This window comes from Cloeon dipterum, chromosome 3 (genome assembly GCF_949628265.1).
Source record: "Cloeon dipterum chromosome 3, ieCloDipt1.1, whole genome shotgun sequence".
NCBI lineage: Eukaryota > Metazoa > Arthropoda > Insecta > Ephemeroptera > Baetidae > Cloeon > Cloeon dipterum.
In genome coordinates, this window is record NC_088788.1 from 7,148,597 (window position 1) to 7,167,560 (window position 18,964).

At 39.7% G+C, this 18,964-nt stretch overlaps 3 protein-coding genes across 7 annotated transcripts in view; 2 read left to right on the forward strand and 1 right to left on the reverse strand.

The window, feature by feature from the left end:
• Window positions 1-868: 868 nt before the first annotated feature.
• LOC135941275 (uncharacterized) lies at window positions 869-4,640 on the forward strand. 2 transcript variants are annotated; one of them, XM_065486641.1, is made up of 8 exons: window positions 869-1,030; window positions 1,109-1,290; window positions 1,356-1,593; window positions 2,196-2,458; window positions 2,515-2,660; window positions 4,022-4,218; window positions 4,272-4,332; window positions 4,385-4,640. In XM_065486641.1, exons 1-8 carry the CDS (start codon window positions 1,011-1,013, stop codon window positions 4,511-4,513), a joined length of 1,236 nt encoding a protein of 411 aa, XP_065342713.1. In that variant the 5' UTR covers window positions 869-1,010; the 3' UTR covers window positions 4,514-4,640. The 2 variants fall into 2 exon arrangements, with proteins under 2 accessions (XP_065342713.1, XP_065342714.1); XM_065486642.1 differs by having other exon boundaries at window positions 4,388-4,640.
• A 57-nt stretch (window positions 4,641-4,697) lies between these two features.
• On the reverse strand, window positions 4,698-7,459 carry ND-30 (NADH:ubiquinone oxidoreductase core subunit S3). The gene is made up of 5 exons (XM_065486643.1): window positions 7,310-7,459; window positions 7,090-7,167; window positions 6,781-7,028; window positions 6,319-6,564; window positions 4,698-4,917 (listed from the first exon to the last, which is right to left on the reverse strand). Exons 1-5 carry the CDS (start codon window positions 7,377-7,379, stop codon window positions 4,762-4,764), a joined length of 798 nt encoding a protein of 265 aa, XP_065342715.1. The 5' UTR covers window positions 7,380-7,459; the 3' UTR covers window positions 4,698-4,761.
• A 467-nt stretch (window positions 7,460-7,926) lies between these two features.
• LOC135941273 (ankyrin repeat domain-containing protein 11) overlaps window positions 7,927-18,964 on the forward strand; it is a 64,191-nt gene continuing 53,153 nt past the window's right edge. The window contains exons 1-2 of one of the 4 annotated variants that reach the window (XM_065486636.1): window positions 7,927-8,104; window positions 15,375-15,557. In XM_065486636.1, the coding sequence (XP_065342708.1) occupies window positions 7,966-8,104; window positions 15,375-15,557 (322 nt within the window). In that variant the 5' untranslated portion in view covers window positions 7,927-7,965. Of the gene's footprint in view, window positions 8,105-15,374; window positions 15,558-16,360; window positions 16,459-18,964 lie in introns of those variants that run through there. The other 3 variants (XM_065486635.1, XM_065486638.1, XM_065486637.1) reach the window with 3 other exon arrangements.

Consider the following 18,964-nt stretch of genomic DNA (forward strand, 5'->3'; position numbering starts at 1 on the left):
TCATAAACAATATTATTTATTATTATTAATTTTACATTTAACGCATTTCAGTTTGCGAAAATGAATGCAAAAGTCGCGAATGCCACCAGCCTGATCGGAGAGGGGCCCAGCAAGATGTCTTCTAATGCGAAGATTATACGCCTACCACCGTCAGCAAAACCATTCAACCCTGATGATGATGTGGATGTCTCTCAAGGACCAATAGAAGGCGGACAGTGATAAAAACTTTTTTGTTACTTTTTCATCCAAATTTGATTGCTCATCCTCTATGAGCATTTTAAAACAATTTTATTGTAGTTTATTTTGATAAAAATATGTGATTCAAAATTTTAGAAGTTTTATCAGAGCTTAATATAACATGAAATTCATCTTGAGCACCTTGATAAAAAAGAAGTGCTAAAAAAACGACTTTTGTATTTTCATGAATAAAAATGTCTGACTAAAATCAATTTTCGTGTCGTCTCAATTCCTGCAATTAGTTTATTTTACACATTTTGTGTCAACGCAAACGCTCTATGTGCTATATATTTTTTGTAATTGTAGCGATTTTGTACCCAAAGAGCTAGAGTTGATCAAACACAATAAAAAAATAGTTATTTGTTTTGGAGCTCTCTTTGCAGTATAAATAATTAATGTAACAGTTTGTCTAAGTTTTCTCAATTTTCACCGTCTTCGGCCTCAGCAATCTTAATATCATTGACACTTGCACGCAGAGCAGAACTTTATACCATTCCCGCGCGCGGCAAAATGCAGCGCTCACTTGATATAATATTACCGTCAGCTGTCACTAGATGGCTCAGTTTGTCTTAACCACTACCCACCCAATCAGGCAATCACCCATTCTCGACTGAACTCTCGTCTGGCCGCCCGCCTTGCCGCCAAAATATGGCGAACTAAGTTGATGTTTACTTTCTCAATTCCATAGTTTTCTCGCGAATTTTGAATTGTTCTGAAGAGTTTGAAACGGAACTCGTTGCCTGGCGTGATCTGTCAATCTCCAGTGGGCAATAATGGGTCTGAATCGCGTGTGGTAAGCGAAAATTTCCCTCTGAATTTCCCGCCGGGTCTTTTGACTTCTGACATTGGCAATATTTTTCTGTTTCCTCAGCCAAGAGCTGCTGAAGAGCGCCCGTCTCGCGTTCGTGAAGCAGGAATGGAGCCAGGCGGCGAACGACCTATCGGCCTTGCTGAACGAGGTGCGTGACACCCCGACAGAAGTTGACCTGGTCATGGCGCCGGTGCAGATTCTCTACGCCTTCTGCATCCTCAGACAGATCGCCACCAAGGAAGGTAATGTTTGATATAATAACAAAGGATATTTCCAGGAAAATTTATATTGATTTTTCTTTTAATAGAAAACCCTGAGGAGAAGCCTGTTGAGCGGGCACTGGCTGATGCAGAACCTGAGGCTGCAGGGCCTTCGGGGAGCGCGGCTACTGGGCCGAGCACCTCCGCGGAACCGAGTTCGAGTTCAAATACAGGGGCCGTCGACGATGTTGAGGAGGAGGAAGACGACGATGAACTGGAGGAGCCTGCCAAGTCCCTCATGATTGCATGGCAGGTCCTTCTGCTGGCCAAGAGCATCTACGAAAGGTATTTGGGTTGGGAATTAATGATTATTATGTATTGAATAATATTTCCCTGCGTCTAATTGACACAGCCGTATCAAATGAGCACTCTTTTTGTGATTTAAACACATCCGAGCTACAGTTGAGCTACAGTAACATGGTTAAATTAAAAAGATTTGCTCTAAATAATAAAATCTTATCTATTTCTGCCAAGAACAATTTTTGAGAGGTTTTTTGTGCCTCTAAATTCTTAATGTATGGAAATTTAGTGAAATATTAATTTCAAACCAATTTGTCGCTTGAAGTAATGAATGAAAAACTATCTAAAATATAATTAAGTTATTTATTTATGACCTATAATTTATATTGTTGCAAATTGGCTATAAAACGTATAATTGGAGCTCATTATATCGTTATACTATTTTCAAACACATCTAAGGATCCCAACTGTGGAATTGAAAATATTAAAAATAATTAATCATAATGAGAATATGAAAAAATTGTCATTCTAAAAATAAAAAAAACTAAGAACAAAATTTGGCTTTTTGGATTTTAAAATTTGCAGTAGTTAAATTTATTATTTATTCTCACACTTTGTCATAATAAATTATTATGTTTCGATCTTAGGTTTCCAGATCAATCAAACAAACTGGAGGAATTGCACGCCATGCAGCTGCAAGCGGAGATTTTATTCCTGAACAACGACTCCCAGTGCCTCGAGTACCTGGACAAAATCGTTGAGGAGCTAGGAAACTTTCCCTACATCAAGGTCTGGCCCATTAAGATCCTGACAATGAAGGCGGCCTATCTGCTCAGGTTCAAGGAGGATGTCAAGTTCGCTGAGAATCTCAACATAATTTACGGCAGACTGGAGGACTCCATGTCCGAAGGTACAGTTGTTAAAAATACTAAATATAATTTCTAATAATTTCATTTTTGTTTGCAGTTCAACAGCCTGAAGGGCAAAAGGTGCAGAAAGTGTTTCAGCAGGTAGAAGAAGATGTGAAAGCAATGCACGAAGCAGAGAAGGTTGAAATCAAGGCTCAGAAGTCAGCCAAGAAAGCGGATGATCTGCTGGGTCTCAGTTCACAAGTGAGTCCGTTTTCCTACCTTTAAAAGGTCTAGGATATATTTTTAGACTATTTTTTTAAACCACTGGTAAGACAACATCTTATTGTGCCCTTTTAAATGTTCAAGAAGTTTGATTTTTTAAATTAAAAATCTTGGTTTTGAATTAAACATTGTTGACATTGACACCGTGTTGGCATGGGACCTCAGATTTTGAGATGCTGCCCTAGTTGTTCTGTCACACCCTTAAGAATTGGACCAAAATTCACAAAATTACGATATTGAAAGGGGGCTCCTCTGTTTGCGTTAATTTTTCAGAAAATAATAGATTTACCTGGATTGAGGCATATCAAAAATTTAATCTTAAACATCTTGCCCGTGGTTCATAATTTCGCAGGTTAAAAAAAGGTCATTAAATTTAAAAGTTAAAAAAATCTGGCAGACCCGAGTACATAAAGTTAAGAAAATCTAAAATAACCAAAATTTAACCCACACACGTGGAAATAACATTATCAATAATTGGTGACACGGTTTGTTCTCTATTTTGAGACGTTATTTGTTGCACCCTGAAAATCAAGATTTTTTAAGAGAGCAATTTTCGTGCAGATTTGGAGCGGCTTTGACTCAAAATTGATTAATAAACGAAGGATTTTAATTTGTTGATGGTCATGGTTGGGGGGTTGAGACTCCCTGCACCTCAGGGGTGATATTTTCTAGTTAAATCAACTTTGTTAGTACTTGGCGTTCTTTGTGATGTTTCAAACGTATCTCCCTCTTTTGCTGTCTTCGTACACCAGCTAATCCTTCAAAATCAGGGTTGCAAACAACCCGCATTTATAAAAAAATGCAGTGCAGTGGTAAAGTACGGTTTTTTCAATTTTTACCAGTTTCTTGCGGCAAATGTTTTCACCTTATTTTTCAATTTTTTCTAATTATTAACTTATAGCCTCGACTTCAAAAAGTTTCAGAGATAAATTTTTGGAGAAATTGAGGCAGCAATATGGCAATTTAAAAGAAAATATTTGCACCGTGAAGGAAATTTTGACCACTCTGACCACAAATTTTAGATTTTCACAGGAAAAAATGGAACAAATTCATTTCTTGCAATTCTTGCGCTAGAAATTGGTAACAATTGAGTGGTTAAAACCGTTGGGGAAGAAACCGGGTGGTAAGCAAATAATGCAACCCTGTTCAAAATAGGGGTTGACCCAGTGAAATGAAAGAAATAAACGAAATTCAACTCAAATCCTTAAAAAAGATGGTTATTTACCATTCATTTTTAAAACCATACATTTTCAACTGCATTTTAGACGCTGGTAAGTAGTACTGGATTAACATTGCTTTCATAATTCCTATATGTATTACAATATTTTTCTTAACTATAGGAGATGAGGAACAAAATTGAATCAAGGCTGCTGGCGCTGTGCAGTTCGTACTCGCTGCCGCAGGACGAGAGCGGCACTCCCATTCCAACCAGAATCATAGAAGACGTCAACGAAATCATCGCTGACGAGTCAATTGAGGAGAGTTCGCGGCCATCCGCGCCTTCACGCGTAATTGAATCCGAGACAATCGGCTTTGGGTAATTACTAGCCATATAGATTTATCCGAATTTATTTTAATTGTATGCTTTAGTGCACCTAGTTCGAACGGACCTTCAGCAGCTCCCTCCAGCTCACTTTCCATCAAAAGAAAGGTGAATAAGTTTTGATTTTAAAGCCTTGTCGTGGCTAATGAATGATGAAAAGCAGCCAAACGCACCCCCGACGCCAGAGAAGGACAAAAAGCGGGTGACCCTGACTTCAATTAATGGCAATGGGACTTCAAATGGAAATGGTCGGAAGCACGACTCAGAAGACGACGAAAAAGTGAACTAATTTGTATAAAAACTGCTTAAAGTGCATCGATTGTGAACCAATTTCCTTCATTATATATAATTTCTACCAAATCAGGTATTCCTGTGTAAAAAGGTATGTATTATTTTTAAAAAAATTAAAATTGTAAAAAAAACTTCTGTGATTTAACTAATCAGGGGCTGCAACAGAAATTAAGACGCAAGTCTTTTCTAAACGTAGGTTTATAACAGTTCTTTACACATTCTTCGCAACTAACTCTGCACACCAATTCACTTCTTCTCCTGGGTTGGGATCTCCTCAGAAGCTGGGGGCCCCCTGAAGTTGGGGAACTGCTCCCAAGGGCTGGAGAGCTCGAACTTTCGGAATTCCTGGGCAAGCTCAAGGGGCTCGCACACGACTCTCTTCTTTTCATCGTCATACCGCACCTGAAACGCAAAATTGTATTTATTTTACTCATAGATTCGTGAATAATTTATTCCACTAAAGCAGAGGCTATAAAATTAAATTAAATTTTGCTGAACCTAGGCTTTATTTGAGTTAAATGATTAAATATATATTTTTTTAGGACTTGACTTTTGATTTTAGTGTGCAAATTAAGATTCCTGTTGACATTAACACAACACGTCAGTGATATCTGAGTCGTCGGTCGTGCTGCGTGTACCACAGAAACGCACCAAGCGGGGGTTCAACCTTGTGGAAGGCACCACTTTTTTATCCCTGTCCTTGGAGCGGGAAGGGCGCGCACTGCCATTAGCACGAATGCGGAAACCCGGGTCTCAATAACACCGCGAACGGATAACATGGAAAACTTCATGGGCTGCGTTGTGCGTTTCGGCGCTATGACGCACAAGGGCACACAAGAGTTGCACAAAATCCAAATGCAGTGCAGAGCGCAGTGGAAACACTTTTCAATTTTTACCAGTTTCTTGCAGGCATAATTTGCACCTCAGTTTTAAATAATTATTTGCTCATGACCTCGACTTGAAAATTTTCTAGAAATAAATTTTAGGAGAAATTGAGGCAGCAAAATGGCAATTTAAAAGAAAAAATCTGCACTGCAGAGGAAATTTTCACCACTCAGACCGCAAATTTTAGATTTTCACGTGGGAAAAATGGAATCAATTCATTTCTTGTGCAAATATTGGTAAAAATTAAGTATTAAAAGCGGTAAAAACAAGTGGTAATCAAATGCAACCCTGAAAGCACACGCGCGCCGCCACTGGCCAGCCCTTCAGAGCGGTGCTCTGCAACGTTATACTGTTCAAGGGATGGCACGCGTTGGAAATTTTCCCTGCTGCTTGCCATCCGCATGCGCTCCTCACAGAGGAGAATCGGCTGGCGCTTACCCATCACTTGCGCAGGGTAACGCAGCCAGCTGCCATTTAAAATGTTGCTTTTTAAACCTGCTTTGGCGCTTGTCCACGGTACACGCAGCGCGACCGATGACCAAAACATTACCAACGTGATTGAAGAATCATTTGCACGCCAAATCAAGTCCTTTAATTTCCATAATTGTTTTCAAAATTAAGTAGATATTTCTTGGTTAGTAAGTATTACTTTCTACTTTTTAAAGTTGATTAGGATTAGGGTTGACCAGTGAGTTCTTTTAAAGGAATTTATACCAAAAAATTACCAACTAAGCATTTTTGTCCTATTAACGATAATAAATTAAACGTAAATTATTTTTACTCTTTGTTTGCGCTTAATAAATAGTTTCAAAGATTCTCATAATTCAACTATTTTCACAAAACTATTAGAATAGTGAAAAGTCATACACGAAGATGTAGCAATCATTGAATAAAAATGGTTTAAAACGTAAAACTAACCTCGACAAAGCCACTGAGGGGGAAATCCTTGCGGAAGGGGTGGCCTTCGAAACCATAGTCAGTGAGGATGCGTCTCAGGTCGGGGTGGTTGGCAAAGAACACGCCGTACATGTCCCAGATCTCCCTCTCGTACCAGTTGGCAGCCTTGAATACATCATTGGCCGAGTCGATCGGAGTTAGCTCATCAGTGTAGGTCTTCACCCTGATGCGAGAGTTGTACCGCAAGGAAAGCAGGTTGTACACGATCTATGTCAATAAAAATTCTCAGATTAATTCGTAGATATGGAATTGTAGACGTGGAATTTATTCTTTTCAGTGAGTTTTTAAGCCAAGCTTTTCAAGTCTATTTTGCCAGACTAAATTTCAATTAAAAATTTAAGAGTAAAAATAACTCTCCATTTTCAAATATAAATTTTTTCTCTGTAAATTTAGTCAATCCTAAGTATCTTCCAGGTGACATACCTCGAAGCGGTACTGCCGGCTTGGAACGTCGACCCCAGCAATGTCGACGAGGTTGACAAACTGCGCACTGTGGTGGTCCTTGAGGAACTGCAGCACAGGGACAACGCCCTCTGGCACGACCAGCACTTCGAGCTCATCTCCGGCCGTGAACTGCACCTTCTGCACGAACTTGGGCAGACACTCGGCCACATACTTTCCGAAGTCGATCAGCTGGGTCCTCGCAGCTGTGTCGGGCTTCCTGACAGTCGCTGAAGAAAATAATCATTTTTTTAAGTCTTGATTTATACATAATAATTCATATTCATTTACGTCTAGTTTCTGGAGCCGGAGCAGCATCCGTGGTCTTCAGTCTGAACTGCTGGGTCGCAAGGGCCGCTGTAGCCGGAGCTGAAAAATTTGATGTTTTGATTCAAAGACCATAGACCAATCATGAATTCCGACGTCCTCTGTGGCAAGAGGATCGAAATTTTTGGCCTGATTTTGAAAGAATTTAATTCCCTACAAGACTGAGGGTCTAAAAGAGCCTTACATTTCGGCACCAGCGGCCTAAGCAGCACTCTCGGTGCAAAATTCAGCACCTGTCTCAGCACGGAGGCCATTTTTTACCGTACTGCCTGTGCCTGATCAGAGTTAGACACGAATCAGAGAGGCCAGAGAGCAGCACCGTCCATGGTTGTGGCACAGTCAGTATCGCGCCAATTACGAAATATGGTGGGAAACGTCGAGTTCGTGTCGAACTCCTGCTAATTTGCCCAATTTTTGCGGATCTAAGTGTTTTCTAGTCTATCGCGTTTTCTCGGAAGTGCTACGAATTTGCGGTAAGTGGTGTCAGCGAAGATTCGGCGCGAAAAGCAGCCATTCGGCCCGAATCGGCCGTAAAAATCTGTTCTCGTGTGCATGGCCAACGCGGTGAACTTTGTCCTCGCGTCTCGCACGTAGGCCTCCACCCGATTGTCACGTCCTCAGGGGCCTCCGGCCGCCTCCCCGAAATTTTCCGGACCCCCGGCGGCCGGACACCCCCGGGGTCGTTGACCTTTGGATGGGAAAAGAGCCAAGAGCACGTGTTGCAGCCGTCGTCAAGTTCGAAGAAGTGCCGTGTTTTTTTATGTTTCCACGACAAATCGCGGCTGATCAGGCCCTAATCGCGGTCCCAATGGTTGCAGCCGAAGCTGGTGGAGGCCAGATATGCGGGGCCCGATGCCAGGCCCGGTTCAGAAATGTGCAGTGTCGACGGGACGCAGCCCGAGCAGCGCCAGGAAGAGCCTGCCCATGTCCGAGAGGCAGCAGATGGCCCTCGTTATGCAGATGTGCGCCAGCGACGCAGGTAAGCATCAGATCTGAAATCTCCACCGAGCTATTAGCCGAAAATCCGATGTAAACTAGCGATTTATAATCCTAAAAATCCATTTCGATGGCGTGGGTTTGTTTTCGGGGCGTCCGGACGGGTTATTTCCCCTCAAAATCAGCTCGAATTTGATCTTTTCTGCTCGAATCCGATTGTTACATTGTAAATCACATGTTTTGGGTTAAAACAGCACTGTTTTGCCGGCGAATGAGGTAAATAGAGGGATTGTGTCGCAATTGAAACAAATTGCGGCGTCAGTTGCGGCGCGCCGGAGAGATGTCGCCACCGTGCTGACCTGGCCGGGCCGAGCGAGAATGAAAGAAAGAATGCTGGGAGGGATAGGGACAGGGAGGCCCCCGCACGCTCGCTCCTCGAAAATGGAAAGGGGAGATAAGAGCAGAGAGCAGGCAGGCAGAGAATTTATTTCCAGCGTCCTTGACTGGGGCTGGAGATGGTCGAGGAAAAAACATAAATGCATTGAAAAAGCAGCAGCAGCAGAGCCTACCTCCCGGCCATTCGGTTTCCTTATTAGTCGACTGAATTAGCGGTCGGGAAAATTTCCTGGCCTTTTATCCTGCTGGCCGTCCGATGGCGACGGAGAGTGCAACTAAGTGGAAAATTGATGAGAATTATTTTCATGAGACTCGGAGGTTCCATAGTAACACCCCAGATGAAGAAATTTCGTCCTAAATCTCAGGAATTTGGGTCTGCAACACGATTGCCTTGCTCTAATTACGGACAGAAATGCTGAAATTTGCTGAGAAATTGTTAGTTTTAAATCAGTAAAACTTGAATTGATTCTGAATGCTCAAACTTTCTTGGAATGTTTTGAAATAGGTTAAAAATCTAATAAATCTGAAGAATTTTGATTAAAATGTGTCTTGCAAAATTTACAAAAACTGAAATTTTTATTGAAATCGAGATAAGAATTTACACCCAAACATTAGATTTTACATCTGAAATTCAGATTTCATGGTTAACAATAATTATTTTTTAGTAAAAAGTCTTTAAATCATTAGAAATTTAGCTCGGTATGTAAAAAAATACGAATATGTTCAGGTCTTGAAAATTTTCTTCTATATTTAGGGTATTTAAACGCTAAAAAAAGAGCTAGATAATTAAATTCAACCCAGCTGGTGGATTTTCAGGCATTTTTTTCCTCGTCGAAAAACTACAAATTAATTTTAATTAAGATTTTTATTACAGAATTTCTCTAATGGCTCGAAATTCTCCAAACCGGTTACGTTAAATTAACCAGTCACATTCTACGAGTCAAAACCTGACGACTTTTCTCCAAAATTGAGATATTCTAACCATCTTCTAGCGCAATTTTCAAATTAAAATATAAATTCTCCCTTCATGCATCACTGAAAGCTGTACAACATAATAATTATTTAAAATCCCACGCTGTTTTTTTTTTTTAATCTCGTTGGTTGGGAGATGAAGATAAAGCCAGAAAAATCCAGATTGTAGAGAAAAGCGGCGGTGGCGTTATCGCCAGGCCGGCTCAACGTCTGGCTTTGAGCATTTCCTCTTTAAACCGTGATACGTCGTCGTCGCCGCCGCCGCCGCTGCAACTCAACTTCGAACGAATTCATTCTCCAATTGAGCTTGCCTGGCTCGCTCGGTGGCTTTAAATGAAACTCGCTTTGCTTGCTTGCTTATAATAATCCTTCAAAACGTCGGTGGACATAAAAATTCTCCACTCTAGCTGCATTTCCCGAGCTGCTTGAATAAAATAAAACCGCTGAGTGAGTGCTGGACGTGAGTGAACACTGCCACCGCGAGCACATAAAATACGCACTCGCTGAATTGCGAATAAATTCACCAGCGCGTGTACGGAATTGAATTTTTGGCATTGCGTTTTATTCCCTCGTAGTCGTAGTGGAGAGAATTCCGTTTTTTACTTTATTCTGGAAAATGTTTTGGGTGTGATTGTGAAGTAAATATCAAATTTATCTTTCTTCTTTAAATTAAATTTAGCAATATTTTCAGAGCCACTTCAATTCTAAAATCATTCTTTTTGCGTGAAATATCGAATTAAAAAGGTTTTGAAACCATTAAAACGTTTAAAAAGTCTTCAGGAATTTATTTCAGTTGAGAAACTGTGCTCAAATTACTTGAATTACTTAATTTTTCAAAATCTTCATTATTTTCGCTCTCACAATTACCCGGAAGCAATTATTAAGTTAATTTTAAACCAACAAAACTTGGGAGGGGCACACAGACTAATCGATATAATTAAAACAAAAATGGCTTGAATTCTTTTCCACCGACAAAAGCCAAAAATTACAATTTAGCAACTTCTACCTGAGTAAATGATTAAAAACATCACTCGCCGAGCCATTAAGTTGACTCATCAAGTCGTAAATTAAAACTTTGCCCCTTTTTACTGCCAGAATCTTAAATTTTATGGTTATTACAATATTTAAAAAACTGAAACCTCCTTCCTGAAGTTTCTAATCTTGATTCTATTTTTATTTTCTCAAAATTCTCGGGTTTAAACGAGATTTTCGTGTTTTTTTACTGTCTGCTGGCGTTCGGGAGCAGGAAGCAAAATTCGAGACGCGCCGCGAGTCGTGGAAATCATGGAGGAAGACTGGCAATTTGGGAGGCACGCAGCGGGTCGTTTCATCGGCTGCGGCATTAAACTCGAGTGTGCAGCGACGGAAACATTTGTACAAATACGTATATATATCTTTTTGCAGCGGCCATAAAGCAGCAGCGGCAGCAGGGAAACGGCTCGAGAGTTACGAGGTCGCAATAATTCGCGCGCAAACGAAAGCGAAATCATTGTCTTTTTGCCCCGCGCTGAAAAGAAAACTGGAATTTCCAGTCGGCAGAGCATAATTTTCGAGCCGCTGGCGAATACTTCCAAGAGGAGGCGTATATACTGCTGAATTTTAATAAAAAAAAATGTAGTCTTTGTTTGAGAATTGTGATCATTTTTCACATCCCAAATCGATGCCTTCGTTGTTTGCTTACACGCTTCAAAAGAGAAATCAGAGTTTGTAGTTTAATTCATTCGGGTTTTCTGTTAAAACTGTTTGTTTTGTAGAATGTGGTTTGAAATATGGCGAAAACTGAAAATTGTTAGAATAGTGCTTTTTAAAAAAGTGAAATCATCAAAAGAGGACATTGCTTCAATGATAATTTTCTCCAAAATTGTGAAGTTAAACTGAATTTCAAGAAGGGACACAGGAGGCAGTCCTCACATTTTGAGAAGCGTGCTAACTTTGAAGCAGATACTTTTCTCAAAATTTTAATAGTGTCAAATTTGGCTTTGAACTGAATCCGTAGGGATTTTTAATGCAGTGACCAAAAGGATTAAGCGGGGATTTCGCTGTAACAATCCTCTTTAGAATCGAAAGTTGGTTTCGATTTAATTAAATTCCACACTAATTAAAGTTGTTGATTGGCTGAAACTGAAAACGGTTCCAGTTAAAGTTATAATTATTGCAAGTGTGAATTTGTAACTTCCGAGAAAAGATTTTTGCATCGATCCAAAATACATTATTTGTGCTTGTGGTCGGTCTGAAGAGGAAAAACAACAGTTAAAAATTGACCACAAAATAAATTGCTTCAACATTCGGTGATAGAACTTATTTATTTGTATTGTAGCGTGAAATTACTAACAAAATTTCAGCCAAAAATAAACTTTTCTCAACATTCCTAGTCCTGCTGAGGCTAGATTTGTGTTGAATTAAAAAAAACGCTTTAAAAACGTCAAATATTTCAATAAAAAAAAACACAAGACAGTTTCTTTTGGTCAATTGTCCACCCGATTGTCAAATCTCCCTTGAAATCTTGATTTAAGTAATTTAAATCATTCCTTCTGAAGGCCAAAATGTGGACATTATTGAGAAAAAAGGAAATTTGGCATTTCTAAATCATTTTCCAATCGACAGGATCTTTTTTAATAACTGAGATGACGTAAACGATTAATGTCCTGTACAAATCCCCTTAAAGAAGTCCCAAAGTTTCATGCTAATTGTAGAATTTTCGTAACTTTAATCAGTAATTTGTAAATTATCCCTCATACACAGATTTGGAAGGACAAAAAAAATCAAATTACCAGGCAAGCCATCGTGGATATTTTTTCGAGTTAAATCTGGCAATTCCTGAAATTTCCTCTCCCTTTAAAACATTTCCAGTCCGAATTTTCCAATTTAACCGTCAAGAGCACGCAATTAGTTGTTGTCCACGACGAATTCTCTTAAAGGAGTCGCATTTTTGGCCTTTAAAGTCGATGCGGCGGCGGAGGCGCGAGGATTCATTTATAGGCGAACGCTGTTTATATTTCTATGTGTCTTGGCCTCATCAAAGCCGCGTCGGAGTGGCAGTGCGGCTTTAACCACCGCGCGTCGTCGTCGCTCCTCGTGCGGGCCAGGGGGAACGCGGCGCGGGGGTTTCGAATGATGGAGGGGGCATTGCTGTATTGATTTCTGTAAAAACTTCTCGTTTCACTGTTCATGGCGTCCCAGGCCTGCTCGCCCGGCCTCCGCCCAAACCCGCGCCGCGCCTTGCAACCGAAAACTCAAACTTTGTTTCACGCAAACACATTCGCAATTTTTTCCCTGGAATTTTTAATTTCCTTCCCTCTGCTAGCTGCTGCGTCTGCGAAATTAACCATTTCTGGCTCGCTCTCTTTATACCAACTGTCTCAACTTTTAATAAATAGCAATTATGAGCGAGCGTTTAATCTCCTGTTTTCTCGGCAGACGCTCTAATGTGTACTTTGCAGAGCGGCCGGCATTTTAATTGAGCCGTTGCGTCACTTTTAATTAAAAATTTACTGCAGTCGGTGCAAAGAGAGTCTGGATTCGATTGCTCACCTCACAGACCGAAAGGAAAAGCAAAATTGGCACTGATGATGAGAGAACGACTAAATTTCTCGAATTCCTCCTGCAAAATCGTGCTTTCTTAATACATTACTTCGAAAACCAGTTATTTTTGGCCAAATCGCAACCAGGAGAGTTGAAACTAAGCTCTAAAACCGGGTCTAGCGTGGAACATTCTCGAGAAAATCGGAAATGAAACCGGTGTTTGAAACTGTAAAAATAATTCCTACAGAAATTGTGCTCTTAACTTGAAATGAAATCATTTCTCGCAATTTTCGGGCTACATAATGGCTTAATTTGGAAAGTAGTATTAACATTGACACCATTAATGGTAACAAGGAAACTTCTTAGTTTGAAATATTAAGCAGTAAATAAAAATGACCTAAATTTTCGCAATTTTTGATTCATAAAATAATTGTAGGGACATTAGAAACCGTTTCAAACTCTGGTTACCTTTTTTATCTTGAGGAAATGTTTTTCAAACGATTTCAAAGTCTGCGTACTGTCGCTATTCTAGAATTTTTATTAAGCGCTGCAAATATTTGAGACAAAAATCTTAATTTCTGCTTCATCTTCAAAATATTGCTTAACAAATTAATTTAAAAGAGCAACTTTCTTGGTTTCTACCCCGTATTAAAGCAATACAAAAATAAATTGATAAAAAAATCCTTTAAAAGAAAAATAAAGGTTCCTTTCCGGGCCCTCTAAAACCCTAAATCGATTTTAGTGTAAGCAGTATTTGTTACGAGCAATTTTGATGCCTCGCTTTTTTCCCCAGGGATTCTTTTTTTTATTTTTATTTTGGAAAAATTGTCGGCGTCAGTGGCGCATTGAACAATTTGTGGGCACGGTGCGACGGACGAGACGGACGGTCGGCGTTCGTTGGTTGTTGTTCTCGGTCGGCGTACATGCTGGGTTCATGGTTGGCTTGCTCGCAGACCGACCGACCGACGAAACGAACGGCACAGAAATTATCGAGAAAAGGACGAGCGAACAGGCAGGCGACCGCAAAAAGTAGTCGTCGCCGATTAAACAAAACACGCGGCGGCGGCCAGCCTGCTTTTTCGTCTGGCTTGCTTTTTTGAATCGCATTATTGTTGCCGGTTCAATTTCAAATGGCGATTTGAATTTCCCGGTGCGCTATTTTTGCTCCGACGATTTTTCCACTCGCGCCACGGCTCCAGTTTCTGCGCATATTGAATTTCGAGAGGAGGAAAGAAGTTGTAATAATTTTCTCCGCCGTTCAGAGAAGAAAACAAGATGCTGATAAAAGGGAATTATTTATGTTCCCCATTAGAATATGAGTTTTGAAATTTTATATGCTACCTCTTCTTGATTGCTGAATCACCAGCTGGAGGGGAATATCGTTTCGAAATTCAACTTGTAAACACTTGTGATGATTTCTTAATTGTGCCGTAATTGCCCTTGATAGTCACAAACAAACAAGAGGGTAATTAGGGGAAATAAATATGTTTGGAAAGGATTTTGATAAATAAAAATCATAATAAAGAGAGAAAAATCCTGCTTAATGTTGGATTCTACAGATTTTCCCGTGAATTGTATCGGCTTTCAAGGGTTCTAAATTATTTGAAATGGAAAGTACCAAATTTGAAACATTTTTTAAATTATAATAAGGCTTTTAAATTACAATTTTTGCCAATTTTGCGGCTTGACCATATTTTTGTGCTAATTTCGAATACTTGTATCTTGATCTGTCCTAAAAAGTGTTGCTTATGAAGGGGATATTAAATTTTTCGTAAAATAATTTACAGAACTCATAGTTTGATCCTTTTTTCCAGCATTTACAAAATAATTTAGTTAAAATTTACACTTTCCAATCAAATTTAAGCTTTATTAACCTTTTAATTCCAAATTCATAAAAAAAAATCATTGTTAGAAGTTACAAGCTATCATAATTAATTATTTTTTACTAGGAGTCTCATTAGCAAATAAAAATAAAGGTTTAATTCAATATAAAAAACCTGATTTAACAACCTCTCCTAATTTTTCTCTTCATATTAACCCTTTCTTGCCATTTTTACGTTCCTCTTCGTCTGGCTTAAAGTTCAAATGCTCAACTCGGCTCGAAATGGTCGGAGAAGCAGCAGCTCGAGCCACGCAGCGCAGGCAGAGCGTTCACTAGCCCGAGAGAGCGAGAGAGAGAGAGAGAGAGAGAAAAGTATTCGTGTGTATAAGACGGAGCAAGGTCAGGTGGGCTTGGCTCGCTCATATAATACATCGTTGTGTGTCATGTCGTGAAGTATTATTATGAGGAAATTCTCGGCTGGCCAAGACGTGTAAAAAGATCATGATTCAGCTGACTTTGAACCCATCCTAAACCAATAAAAACAAACCCACGCCGCCCGAAACGAAAATACTCGGCTAAAACTCCCTTTCGCTGTCCCCAGCAAACAGCAGCAACCCTTGCACGAGTCCGCCACCCTTGCTGTCCCCGAGCGGGGGCGGAAGGGCGCGTATGAGGAACGAAAGGGGCGAGACGCCGCTCCACTTGGCCGCCATCAAAGGCGACATCCAGCAAACGAAACGTCTGCTCTCCCGAAACGCAGATCCAAACGTCGCAGATTTCGCCGGTGAGTACACGCAATTTTATTTATTTATTTTTTTAATGACCGAATATAAAAATTAAATTTTGGAGAGATCATAAAAAAGTTAGAAGGGCTTTTAAAAATCGACCAAAAATGTTTTATATTAAATTATATTTGTTGAAAACTGAAATCAGTTCAGCTTGGTTCAGCCAAGTAAGGAAACATTTATTTTTTCGAGACTGATCCTATTTTAACCGCAATTGGCTATCCCAATTTTAGTTGTCGGCAAATCAAATCAAAAAGTGGTGCCATCTGTTAATAGTTTCGACCTTTAAGGACTTTCCAACTAGAAATTTAATTTTTTCTGCACTGTCAAAAAAGGCAGGAAAATTCTAAAAGTTCATTTTGTTTTTACAAAATCGCAAAAATGTAAACCTAGGGCTAGCTGTGATTGGATCCCGTCCCTCTAATTCAAGAACTGGTGGGGGAAACAGCTGTTTTTTCAATTAGATAAGCCAATCAGCATAATTATACAGCTTTTTCTGTAATTTAACAAAACCTTTTTTCGAGGAGACCTGAAAAACCAACGTAAAAAAACACCGTCATTTTCTACACCGACGGAATAGTTGGAATTTCATTGTTGCCCAACCTTTTCCCTTTCTTTAATCTCACAATCAAACGTTTGATATTTAAAGAATATTATTTCCCTCTCAACAATGCTGGTATTGTCGACGCAACGGCGTTCGTGGGTTTCGTGACTCTCGCCTGCCGAAAAAGGATTAAGTTCAATTTTTTTTCCCGTACAACACGTAACGTCCGCGGCTTCGAAGTGCGCAGTTTTGCAATAGCGAACAACAGCAGGTATGCAGGAGGATGACGCGACTATTTTCGCTCGAGTCGGCTCAACAACCCCGACAACGAACACACTCGAGTTTGGTGCAAAGAAGTAGGTCTTGCCTCTATTTTTGCTACTCGCACAGACTTTCTCGCATCTGCCACCGAGACCGTGTAATGCGCACTATTTTTTTCCCTCTCACTGCTCCCTGGGTCTCATTCAATGCTTACATTTTCCCCTCATCATCATCACCATCCTCCCCGATGCCGTGCCGCATCCACAGATGAGAAAATTGAACTCTCCCGTCCGCTGCTGGCTGCTGAGCAGTTTTCCAGTCGACCCGCGAGCATCCCTCTTCTCCGCGGGGGCTCTATTTTTTTGCTCCATTTATTTATGTTCCAATGGAAAAATGTGTTTACTTAGTCCTATACATAGCGATATTTCTATGGAAAAAGAATTGCAGGCTACACTCATTGTTAAGGTCTCCCATAGACCTTAAAAATTATCTTTTAAATTTATCGCGCACTGCTGAAACTTGTTATTCGGTTGTTGAACTTCTGCTTTATTATGTTGGGAACGTTTTGTGTTGCAAAGTTGATTTTTTTTACCAATTTTGCTGGTTTTTACAGGCGATTGGTTATGGAAATTGAACTTGAACTTCATTTTATTGTTTCGAAGTCTGCTAAAATTAAATTAAATAACGAGATTGTTTCGATTTTCTCAAAAAATTAGGTTGAACATTGATTTCAATGGTTTCAGATCAAAAATATTTACAGCTTCAGAATAAAAACAAGATTTCAAAGACTATAAGCTTAAATTTAGCGATTTTGTTGACTTATAACGCTGAAGATTCTTTTTTTTAATCCGAAATTAAAACATATTGCCATCCACAAAGCATAGAAAATAGATTTCCACTGACTAAAATTCCCAACTTTGAATTATCAGCTTAACAAGGCATAATTTAATGGCACTTTGTCCCTTAACTAACAATATTTTGTCCTGAGCTTACTTAGTTTTGTGGGCCTTTTTTCAACTGTTGATGTTCGAAGATAAAAAATACTGAATTTGGAGCATCCTAAACCGAGACGAAAATTTCCTCCCCCGTTAGAACCCCATCCTTCCCACGCAGCAGCAACATTAAAATCCCCCTGTATCCCTGTATATCCCTGTCTGTCTGCACGGCAGTTGCCAACCAAATTCAAAAATGAAAAAGGGATTTTCCGAAGCCGTGTATTGGCCGCGACTAACGATCCAGTTTCACTTTCCGCCGCGGCTCGAGAGCTATTAGGAGCAAGCGCCCGCATTCGCTGGACCAAATCGTGTTTCATTCGGCTCCGAAAAGCAGCAGCCGCGCGTTGTTGCCAAGCCGAGTGAATAAAAAATGGTTTACATGGTACGAAACGCAACTCCTTTTGATGATGGCACAACAGCTGCCTTGTGTCTCTCGTTTATTAGTCAAGTAGAGACTTCCTGTGCATGTCGGGGCTCCCGAGTAAATTATTTCTTGCACTTACTTCTTGCCCGCTGCGTATTAATAATTTCTCGTCTGGTCCGGCCGAAATATTCCTTCTCTCTATTTTCTTTCTTTCTGAGCTGCCTGCCGATAAATCAATTCCTCCTTCTCTCCTCTGGCAGTGTGCAACAACAGGTTTCGCATGACGTCACCGACGTGTGTCCCGTCCCGTGCAAAGTTGAAAATATTATTCAGAGCTGTTTTCCTCTAGTTATTTACAGCTGGAGAGAAAAGAAACCTCCGCGGCCCTGCGGCCGGAATTTGAACATTTTATTTTTTGTATAATTCACAAGCAAGCGATTCGACTGTACCCGTAGAATTTTACGCCCTTCATTGAGCGGCAAGATGGCGCTTTTATGCCCCGCTTTTATTATCCCTCCGATATAAATTCGGCATTCATTTTTTCACCGTTTTAACGATTTCCCATCGACGGCAGTTCTGCGGACGACATGCGTTTTTGCCGTAGCAGTGTAATTTTCGTAAATATAGTTGTTAAAATAAATATGGAGGTGCTAAACATTATCTCAGATTGTTAAATTACAAGAAAATTGGGAACGAAATTATTTAAATTTCAGTGAAGCCTCGAAGAAAAAGAGTTCAGTTTTTGTCCGTTCGGTTTATCTTAATGAGTTTGTTAAAATTTTCCAAGCAAAAACGTTTCGTAAACTTTCAAATATTCTCAAGAATATAAACTGCAAGCTTGAAAAAGGCTTAAAATATCTTTAACCTCATCATTACAAGGAAAAAATTAATATTTACATCTAAATTCGAACCTTTTTCCAGATTTCTCATCGGTTTAAAATCAAGAATCATATTTTTAATTAGTCCTACAGCTTCTGTGAACAGAATTAAAAAATAATAGATAGGCCTTTGTTAAATTTTAGTTTTTTCCAAACCCTGATAAATATTTAAAATTGAATTTTCAGCATTTCCTTCCATTTCAAGGGAATTTTAGTAATCATAAACAAGGCCTCTAATAATTTTGTGTAGTTTCTAGAAAATTGCCACCAAATTCGTGAATAATTTAGACACCTCTTTGAGTTTTAGTGGATTAATGACCTTTATTTGGCAGACAGTTCTCGAAAATTTACAACCAAGCCTAAT